The 11,773-nt window shown below is 35.7% G+C and overlaps 1 protein-coding gene across 2 annotated transcripts in view; it reads right to left on the reverse strand.

The window, feature by feature from the left end:
• LRMDA (leucine rich melanocyte differentiation associated) overlaps positions 1-11,773 on the reverse strand; it is a 688,525-nt gene that overhangs the window by 351,516 nt on the left and 325,236 nt on the right. Inside the window, exon 4 of one of the 2 annotated variants that reach the window (XM_074907185.1) lies at positions 1,757-1,776. The exons of the other annotated variant lie outside the window; for it this stretch is intronic. Within the exon in view, the coding sequence (XP_074763286.1) occupies positions 1,757-1,776 (20 nt within the window). The remainder of the gene's footprint in view (positions 1-1,756; positions 1,777-11,773) is intronic. 2 annotated transcript variants of the gene reach the window in all.

An 11,773-nucleotide genomic window follows, 5' to 3' on the forward strand; every position in this document is an offset into this window, starting at 1 on the left:
AACAAAGCCATGATAAAGCCATGTGTGTTGTAAACTTCTACTTATTAGAGTAATTCTCAACTGCTTCAAAGAGATTAGTCACATATAGCCAGTTAAACATGTGCACAACTGCAAGATAGAAGCAGACAAGAATTCTAAACTGTATCTAATTGTTATTTTTGTTGGTGGCTGTAAATACTTGCAGAGAAACATACAGCTTGAGCCAAACACCTGAACTGTTATATACAGAAAATAGTTTTAATGTGTTTTATGCAATACGATTACATTTATTTCTAAAATATATATATAAATTGAGATAAGAAGTGGTTTTGCACCTTCTGATCATTTTAGAAATAATACAGACTACACTAATTGTTTCATTAAACAGCTGGCAAATGCAAACAAATTTTTATCTCCCTATTAGATTTCTGTTATAACAACAGCATGCTGTGTCTGTGGAAACCAAAGGAAAATTCTGCCTCCTATCTTTCATTTTTTATTCATGTATTTATTGCTTTGGAAATACAGTAGATATCAAACCGCACATTGCTACAGTTCTATGCAGCAGATGAACAATGCTTTTTCATTTTATCTTTTCAATAGAAAAAAAGTGATTTAATAACATGAAAGCAAATGAACCCACATTAGTATAAACTGCAGCACAATGTAAAAGACATTCCCCTTTGAATATTAATGATGCAAGTCTAAAGAAATATATACTAAAGAAATTGATTCAGTGGTCATTCCTTTGTAACAAATACAGTTTCAGTTATAGTTCTAAAGTGTCATATCAATCAAAATTCACACAGTCTGCTTTTCAAGAAAATACTATTGAAAAATCTTAAATATTCTCATTTCCTTGTTATGAAATGATTGGAATATGATTGCACAGATCATTTCAATAAACACTGTATTCCAAGAACAACTTCCAGTCAGATTTGAAGCTGGCAGACCAACATGTTTTTTCCAATTACTTTCCAGCTTACATTTTTGGGCAATCAGTAACGCTAGAGATCAATAACCCATGCACATCCATGGGGCAGATAGCCCAAAATGGTTTGATGCTGCCTGAACAGAGAAGTGTGGGATAGCCAACTGGGACACTGAGAGCCAGAGGCCAGGCTTCTATTGCTGTAGCTAAACCATTAATAAATTATCTTTGGCAAGGTATTTTACTGCTACACACTCTCCTCACTTTACAGGGCACAAAATGCTTGGTAAACACAGGCCTTGATCTTGACTGACTCTTCTAGCCACTAACCTACTACTAAATAAATGCATACTGTGAGACACACACTTCCAGTTGCTTGCTTTAAGCAGATCACTGTAGTTATCTACGGTTTCAAGTCCCTCTACTTCTCTTAAGATTGGATTTCATGAGTATTATAATGAAAATGCCTTACTGAAATCAGGCATTCACTTAAAGTAATATATACGTACATTTTTCAAACCATGTGTAGTGGCACATAGTTTCTCCCACTTCAGCAGTAGCATTAAACTACAGTAGTAGAGCTTATTGTTCTTACATAATTTCTGCAGGAGGGTAACAAGTAGTGGATACACTGTACTTTTTACTGTCTTCCATCTAAAAATCATAAAGCAATAAAAACATTAAGAAAAAAACCCACTTCTGTGTCTGTAGTAAGTAGTGATAATGCATGACTGAGGTAGTACCAATCTCTAAACTTACAGTCTTGGGTTCTAACACAAAAAGAAACAAAAAACCCACAAACAAACAAAACCCCAAACCAAACATCACCACCACCCCCCAAAATACCATACTGGACATCCATGGGGCTCTGCACGGGCATCCTCTTAACTTGCCAGAGGAGAAAAGTTTTCCTTCTCTATGTACAGGAGTCAAACTCAGAGAATCTGAGGTCCCAATTTTATCCTGATTGTCAAACAGGATCTATATTACCACACTGCCACAATTTTCACGAGGAAAATATGGAACACTTTTCCACTTTCTACCATAAACTCACCATGGTTGAAAAGGTTTAATATTTATACCTGTATTGTCCATTTCTGACTGGTTGCTAAGCAACACTCCTCCCTCCCCAGTATCACGTAATGAAAAAGATAGAGGGAAGCAGAAAATGAGAAATGATGGGGAAAACAGATTCATCCAGTTGAAGTGAAATCCAATGGGTCATAGGTGCTATTTGTTAGAAACGTAAAAGGGCACATAATTCCTGCAGGACACACTAAGACATCAGTTTATGACATCACGCTAGCCATACGCCATGTTTCTAGTACAAGAGACAGAACAAATCATCTGATATTCATCTTCTCTGGATTCTAACAATGGCACCACTCAAGTCTCACTTGAAATTTCCTTGAGAAACTACAACATAAGTTTTCTAAGACTAAACTTGTAAAATCACAACTTTTTTTTTTTTTTCTTTTTTGATAGACACTGCTTTGCCTTACAGCTTGAAAAGAAGTTTAGAAGGGTGTGTACAATCAATCGTCTGCTCTCCAGAATATTTCATTTCTCCTAGTCCATTACAGTCTTAAGGTATGGAGTGTAATACTTCTGCACAAATGAGGAACTCTATGGAAGGGATAATATGATTAAATGAATCTGAGGAACATAGCAGTAGATCAGGGATCACTGGTTGATATGTTATCTTCACTGTATTTAATTTCAGCCCAAAGCTAGCCACACATAATCAGAGCACTTGTGGAGAAAAAAATAACACCAATAAAAATGCAATACAGGTATTGAAAGAAAGCGCCTTGGGTAATCTGGATAAATACCAAAAGGATTCAGAATCTTCCATCTCTGAAGTCGCATCCTCCTTCAATGGATGTTGCACTATGCTTCATTTACAATCAGCTTTTCAAAACAGTTAACCAAAATGTATTCACAGATCTACAGATACAAGGTTTTTCAAGACTGGTGAATGTCAAGTCAGGTAATTCAAACTCAATTCATTCCTTCAGCCTGTCCTTTCACACTTACACTGACAGCATTTAATCATGGGACCACCTGTAATTATTTCCAAGTACACGTCATGCAAGATGCTGAAGAAGTTTGACATTTCTTTTTTATGATTGGCCTCATTTCCTTACGTACTTAGGCAAGAATGCTGACAAGCCATCCTTGCATACCTCTTTTGAACCATAGCTCTGGGACAAATTCACCAACTTCAACCAAGTTTGAAATGTTAAATTCTTAGAAATAACATGATGATGAGAGGCTGAATGAGAGACAGTGAAACACTGCTGAATCTCTCATTAACAGGAAGAAACATAAATTTGGTCACCACACATTACACTAGCAGTAGCTGAACAATCAGCAAGCAGGTAGCTCCAGACTAGAAGAGAATATGACATGACTTGCTCAAGAGACAGCCCCAGAAGTATGTAGGAATCCTGGAAAAAAGCTGAAAGCACCATAGGGGACACAGAGATAGGAGCTGAGCTCTACTGAATAGTAAATTCTAGGGCATAAATCTTCCAGAAACCAGGCTTTGTTACCTCCATTGCTCATGAAACAACCTGTCATCCCACCTGCAAAGTATCCTTGCTATGGACTGGATTACTGTGTTGAAGAAAAAACTTTCCTTGTGGGCTTTTCAAAATCAGAGAGTGGAACACATGGGGTAAAATCTTCATTGTATTCAAGTGCCTCCAAGACTAAAGAATCTTCAGTAATCTGAAGGAAAAAATGTGTATTATCACCATCATCAATTTTCAAATAAATTTCTGTAAAGAAGCTATTTTGGAAATAAATGTTAAAAAAATAAAATCTGAAATTATTATAATGCAGAAAGAAACCTCTTTTCCTGTGTTTAGTCCAGTAAATTACTAGTTTCGTATCTTAATTTTTACTTCATATTATTTTTAATCTTCATAGATTCTTTTGGATAAAGTCAGCTAAATATCATTCAGTGGCCACTAGAGAGTTAACTAATATTTCCCAGAGTTGGCAAACGTTCAGTCAAAAACCTGGCCAACTGCCTGTTGTTTACTGAAGCTAGGGAAGAAGCATCTGCAACATTACAAAAAGCATATTGTAAAAGGCAACACATGCAAATTAAACCTCTTGAGCTATGCGTAAATTGCTAGGAAAATTTATAACTCATTTAATAAAACTTGAAATAAATACATTGCCTTGGCTCTCAGGGAAAACAAAATATTTCCCATGATTCCATGTTCAGAAAATGATCATCAAACCAGATTTCTACAATTTGAATATAAAATCAAAGAGCAATACAAATCTACTTTCCCCCAACCCTTCTGTTCATGTCTTTAAACAACTTTGTGAGAAATTTTTGTGACAAAGAACTTTCAGTGATTCACCTTTCACTCACATCTATTCATTAATACTCTTTTTCTCCTCAACTGTATATGTGTCACTAGTAATATTAGTATTTCTTGAATTTGACTACTTTATTATTAAGTAAAATGCCATCTTGCAGTTTCCCAAGAAATAGGAGAGTTGTTTATAAAAATGACAAGGTCCTTTGAAGAGGGCATTTTTTTTTTCCCATTTCTGTAAATGGTCCCAAGAAAACAAGATAAGAAACTGAAAATGGTAAGATTTTCCTGGAGCCACACATCTTTTAGCCTGCAATACACACAGTTCAGTCCCCAGTGTTGTAGCCCAGACCAACCCAGATGGGATGCACATGTGCTATTAAAAGTAGAACATACTTTTATATTGTCTTGCAGATAAACCTATTATCTAACCTCACAGCTTGAGTTTCACAAACTCAGTTTTCAGCCAGAATAGGGACTGAAACCAGAGAAAGCTCCAAGAAAGATTATGCCACAAAGAGACAAAGTAACTGCTACAACCCATTCCCATTACAGCAGAGGCAGGGAATCTATGCCCCATGTTGCAGCTGTGCACAACCTTCGTTTCAAGTAAATGGCAAAGACAAGTTTTTCAAGTTATTTCTGGATAATGCTACAGCATGTTTTAAATTTGTGGCCAGAGACACTTTTAAGACCTATTCCAAATGGAAAAAATTACTCTCTACTCCTTCACTTAGCAGCATTCTTCAAAAAATTTACTAGAATCTGCTGGCTTCTCCCCAGTATCTTCACTTCTCATCCCTGAATGAATAGGTAAATATCTCTGAGTCCTCTGAAAATCCTAGGCTGTAACTAGCTATCATCTAGAAGGTGCCTCCCTTCAGAGCACCAGTCTCTACAGGACCCACATTCAATAATTACTGCACACTGGTGGGCAACATGACAGCTCTTTTGATACATGACACAGATAGAAAAAGGTTTGCCAGTATAGCTGACAGAAAATCACCCCTAGAATCAAATTCTTTCTGGACATGCAGCTTGTATCAGTAAGAGATCTTTTGCAGATACAACTTTTATCAGTTCCCTGCTCAGAATAAGTTATATACCAAGCAAGACCTCTTTTTCATGGTATGACTGTATTCACATTAAACAATTTGCCTAAATAGGTATGCCACTTACAAGCATTTAAAAACCAAACAACTGAACTCTCACACAACTAATCATCACCCATAGCAAAAACCAGCCCTTTTGCCTCATATAGCTGTCAAAAAAAATAGAAGATAGACGCCTGTAAACAAACAAGACTATAGCCATCAGTATAGACAACGTAGTAGTAATAGAGTGCAAGTGATGTTTATTTGGCTTAAAACATTGCTGTCTAACAGGCACACACACCAGCTACCAGAATATGCTGAATTTCAAAGTTCAATAGGCAATTACTTTGTATAAATGGAAGAATCCAATCAACGTTGTATAACACTCAAACTCATAGAGCTTAGTTTCTGTTTTTCTAAAAATAATTTGTAATAAATTTCATGCACAGGACTGACTGGGAAAAAAAATGCTTTCTTTGGTGCTTTCTATCCGATTCTGTATAGAAATTTTGCTAACATGAAAACCTAATAGCCATTTCTCCTTTCCCAAATATGTGTTTTATTTACTTACAATTTAAATGATGTGTTTTACTTTCCAAGAACACACAAAGCTCTTTCAAAGAAAATATGACTCAGATTCTTTTTGCTATTGCTCTCAGCTCTTTGCTTGTCATTTAAGCCCTAGAGTTTGATGGGAAATTAGTCATTTAAAAGGAAATTTGAAAAACAGTAAGACATTACAAAATATCATAAACACTGAGCTGAAAGCAAATGTGCAAACAAATTTCAGTACTTAGGTTTATGACTGAAAAAATATTTACAGATGCATCTATAGGTTTATCTACACCATTCTATATAATGTAAAAAATAAATGCAAGACCTACAGGTAAACAGGTGCTTTTCTTACTTCTTATTGTACTTTCGAAAATAAAAGCATAAAATGATTGTTTTAGACATAATGTTCAATGCCCTTTTTACAATTTCATATATTTTGCCATCAATCACAATCATCAAGATACTGTGACTGCTGTCTGCTGACTGACAACAGAAAAAGAAATTTAGAGGCGTGAGAGAAATGACAGAGCTGTCATGGCTGCCTCAAAAATTACTCTTCTGAAAGAAGGAGAGATAAAACTTTTGAAGAAAAAATGCAGACAGCACTGATGTCTCTGTCAGTATGTGAGGTAGGGGTTACTAAAAGCTTAGAGGGAAAGAAAAAGTTGTCCAAAACTTTGCCTTCTACTCTTAACAAACCTCATAATATTTTTATAAAGTTGTGTTATTTTTCCTCTTGAAACTACTGTAATAATTGAGACTGCACTGACAAATCTATGATCCTGAAAAAAATTACAACTCGCATTGGCATTATGAATGCTGATGACCTCACTGAATTAGGAATTATGTACATTAACTAGTACATCAAATCTTCTGGTCAACATTGGAACTGAAACACAGAACGCAAAAACTTAGTTCAATCCCAGAGTCTACATTCAAAATATATTTTATGTGATTAAAAAACTCTCTCACACTTCCCTATTTTTGAAAAGAAAAAATAACAAAAAAACCCAAAATAAAAATCATCGACCAGAAACAAATTAACCCTTAACTGCCACATACTCTTGTCCTGCAATATCAAAGTTGTGGTTAAATCCTGAATATGACTTCTATCTATGACTTTTTCACCTATAGAAATAATAGCTAACAGTCATTATTTTCCAAAATTTGCCTTTCTGCATAATCATAATTTCTTAAAACATCAAACCAAACTAACACCAAGCATCTTTAAATCAAAAAATGTGCAATCTACCACGACCATGTGTGTCATGAAACCCTTCTTCTCCACTACAGTTTCAAAATTCCAACCAATGAGTCAGTTCAAGAATATTTGCAAAATGGCTTTATTAACATTACTCTTGGCCTACCAGCAAGGCAGATTAGATTTGCTCTGATGTCTTAGTTATATTCCAGGGTCACTGATGAAATTCAGCTACCACTTCTCAATGTGCACTTCTCATTTTAAGTAGGAAGTGTTTATCAAAATTTGAATTTGGCTATGAATCAGAATTGACATGACTTCTTTTTGACAGAATTGGCATCAGGATTGACACACTACTATTTTTTCACAGAGTACTAGAGAGGACATACATCTAGTCAGAACATCAGTATAACATGGTATCGATATTGTGGCAATGCTCCCTACCTGCGTGCTAGGGTGTTGTCCCAATAGCAAACAGATGAGCATTTATTACATGTCAGCACCACTTCCCGAAGTAACCCACTTTTTCCATAGTTCCGGTGTCCAAATAACAATCAGGAAGTTCACAGAAATGTCTTAAGGTTACAGTGTTTTCTTCTATTTGTGAAGAAATGACTACCATATGTCATGGGGTTTGGTGGGGTTTTTTTTAGAGAGATAATGTTGTCTAATGTTACTCAAAAAACCAGGGGACTGGATTGTAATTGTAGACTGTTATATTAAGACAATTCACCTCTTAGTATGTCATCTTCCTCATTTTTAAATAGGCATGGACTTCCTTTGCCAAATGCACTGAGATTTGTTGACAACACAGATGTACTGTACAACAAGCTTGTATTCCTTTCTGCTGGGGTTAGCAATTGCAGTCATTGCTGATTTGTTTCCTCTTTCATTTTAATGCCACACAAGGAACATGGACTTTGGACCCTGCCCACTTGTCAAACACATCCTGCATATAATCTCTCTAATTGCAGAAAGGCGTTTAGAACCAGCTGTGAAAATGTGTCTGATATCAAGTTATAAAAATTCAGCATAGTAAATCGAAGGCAAGTTCCAGTTTAAGTAGTTTCCAAAGGGTCTGGGATAGACATAAATGCCAGACTAGGAAACCACTTCATATGTGAAATGCTTTTTTTGTCAGAACCACAAACTTCTACTAGATTGCTGATTGATGTAATGCTTGGATTAGAAATACACAGCATGAAATTCCATTTCCAGAGAGGAAAGGGAAGTTCTTGATGAGACTGGTGAAAGAGTGATAAAAGCTTCACTCATAGCCTCCATTTTAGTATCAGCTTGTGGGAAACTTCCATTTAAACAGCCCAACAAAGCCCATTAGCCATCAATCTACAAGCACTAAATAAACCCTAAACCCTTAACACCTCTAAGAGATTACAACCTAATCATCTAACCAATGCAGTTAGAATCACCCTGATACAGATACTAATGAAGATCAGAGGAAGTTTGTAGAGAGAAATTTCCTCTCCAGCAGCCGAAAGCAGCTCTACAATGAAACCGCACCCTGTCCCACTTCCACTCTTACCTTCACACATAGATGCCCAGTGGTATACATAGGAAAAAAAGAAGTCCCACCTCACTAAAGCGAAAAAACGTCCAAAAATAGAGGAAGGGGAAGTAAATATTTTTGTCTGGCTTTCAATGACTGGGAAAAAGCGTTCTAGTATCTGTGTATCACCACCACATTTTTCCAACTAGGATATCTTTCCAGATTTTTAAAAGTGACAGAGATATTGCAGCAGAACACTATCAGAGTACAGTTAAAATTAAGAACTTCTTCCAGCATAAAGGTATCTGGTTTTTATATCCTGATATGGACAAACAAGATATTTATATAAAAATTAATCCTAATATTGCTAAGAGAAAAAATAACTTTCAAATATGAATCAAGATTTTCTACCAGAAATTTTTAGAGGTTGGTTTTGTGAGATAGAGGAAAAGAAAAATGGTTTAGGGGATTTTAGGTAGGGAGATATGGAGGACTAAATTAAAATGTTTTTGAAACGTGAGTGATTTTCAGGCTTCCCTGTCCAAGATGTTCCCAGTTCATGATGAAAGTTTATTTTGAACATGGTAAAAACTGATGCCTGCAAAACTGCAAGTACCCTAACAAAAGTGCAGGATAAAATACCCAATTTTAAAGTAGTAATTTTAGCATACACAGATATGTAATCAGTTTTGGGATCTTGATAGCCAATTCAGTTGCAGTTCAGATGTCTGCTCCTTCCTTCTGTCAAAGCTTTGCCCTCTGGCTGGTATGAATAACAAAACTTAACTTAGCTTCCCCCATTCACTGTTTCACATCTTAGAAAAAACACATCTGTAATGGCATTAATATTGACAATTCGGAGTGTGTACCTCAATTGTTAAGACAGATCCCAAACACCCTTCTATGGTGTTTGGGGACAGAAGCAAATCCATTTATTGTCATGCATCCATTGGAGCCATACTAAGCGGCATTATCATCTGAATTTAGGCAGGGAAGATTCATTTGGAAGAAGAATTGTCCCCCCAAAAAAGACAAAAATATATATAGTTGACAAGTGGATTTTCAGCTTTCATGCTGATTTCACACAGGTCAAAATATCAGATTAGATATAACTACTATTTTTGCTGGGTTATATGCAAAATTAGTCAAGAGTTCATTCACATCTTCATTCTCAAAGACAACTAAATAATTACTACACTGTTAACTGGAAGGTAATCTCAAACAAGACACTAAAAGTGGAGGTCTAATTTATGTAGACTGTGAAGAGTTTGATCTCACTTAAACCAATCATCTACTCACTGGTTTCAGTCTGTGTTAATTGCAAAGGTGTTAATGGCTGTTCACCAAGAAACAGACTAACATGGCCTACTCGATCCATAGCTAACTGAAACACCTTTAATAAGCTGGGCTCAGTAGCACCAGTTGTGAAAATCCCCTTATTTTAGGATTATAAAACAAGGTTTTATCTATCAGATGGTACATCTGCAGCATCTTCTACCCATCCATAACTCGGAACAAAACTTAAACTTACTTTCCTAACATAGCATTATTCAGATGAATACATAATACAGGTTTTACTACTACTTTGCTCTAGATTGTTCTCTCTCCTTCAGAAGCCTTTAGAACAGATTCTATCCTACATACGCTTTGTATGCTAACACACAATTAAAAAGAATGCCCATTTTCTTTGGTATTTGCAGATGTCTTCTGCTGTTACATATACGAGCAAGTTGATGCAGAGGAATGGGCTGAAAACCAGGCTGCTTTCTCTTAATCATTATTATGAGTATTTAATAAATGAACCAGATCCCATATTCTATGCATTTTTATCCATCAAATCCATCTTATTAGTATCTTTTACATTTTTGAAGAACTAATTTTCAAAGTTCAGAAGTTAAGTTGCCCTGTTTTGGTACTGAACAAAAGCAACTTCTTATTGTTTTTTTCAAAGTGGAGTCTTCCTCTGCTGGAAGTAAATGGAATCTATCAGGAATCAAATGTCATAATTCAGAGATAGGGTCAGAAGATCAATATGTCCATATTGTGCTGTGCAGCACAGCTTGGATATCAGCTCTGACAAATTCTAATAGGTCAGAGTAAGCATTGTACTCTGAGAAAGTCTTTCTGAACATAGCAATTGTCAAACCAAAAACTGAAACATATCTAAAAAAGTATTAGCAAACACAGGATTTGCTTGTTTGTTTTCATACAGCAGCCACTTCTGATAATGATGCTTATTTTAGTCATATCTAAATATATATAATTAAATATGTAATTTTAAATTTTAACTGAAAAATATTATTCATATGTATAATTAGAGTGCACATTTCTCTAAGTATGTCATGATATGTCTCTAAATCAGCTTATTCTGAGATAGGCTGACTAGAGATGCTGAATTGCCAAGTTATATTGTATTGCACACTTACAAGCTTATGGTGTTAAAGTCTAGCCCCTTTGTACAGAATTACCCATGTACAGTCTGAAGACCCATGGGTAATTCTTATAATAATAATAAAAGAAAATATGGTTTTCCATTTTTCCTCAAATACAGCAGTTAGCAGTTAGTGTCATTACAACCACTTGGTAGGAGTACACACCTCTGCACTAACAAGACAGAGACGGCAGACAGCCAAACACATTTCATGGTTCTCTTTGGCTGTGTTAACATTTTCTTTCTAAAGAGGAAAAAAAACCTCCTCCCTTGCCAGCATGTGCCGCACCACTGATAGCAGTGACTGTATTACTTAACACAGGGATTCATTCAACCACAACTGTTTTTAACTACAATAGTTCTGTTTTCAGAGATGTTCACAACTTATGATTTCTAGGGTCTACAAAGAAGTTCCAAGTAGTTGATACTTTTTAAATATCAGTTCTTAGAATCTTCCAGATGAGCTCTGAAAAGGTCAAAATAAACCCATAAAACACTGACAACCACCAAAACATTGTTTATACTGTATCTCAAATCTCTGCTAGCACAGCCTCCATATTCACGCCTCAGCTTCAGCAGTTGCTGTGTGATGGCAGCAGAATTAATAAACAGGTTTAAAATATACAAGAAATAAATTGTAGCAGTGGATAGAAGAAAAAAGCAGTAGTGACTTTTACCTAAACAACACAGCACTAGAAAGTCAGTTATTTGGTTCTAACTTCTGCGGTGAATTCTGA

The sequence above is a fragment of the Athene noctua genome, chromosome 5 (genome assembly GCF_965140245.1).
Source record: "Athene noctua chromosome 5, bAthNoc1.hap1.1, whole genome shotgun sequence".
NCBI classification, from domain to species: Eukaryota; Metazoa; Chordata; class Aves; order Strigiformes; family Strigidae; genus Athene; species Athene noctua.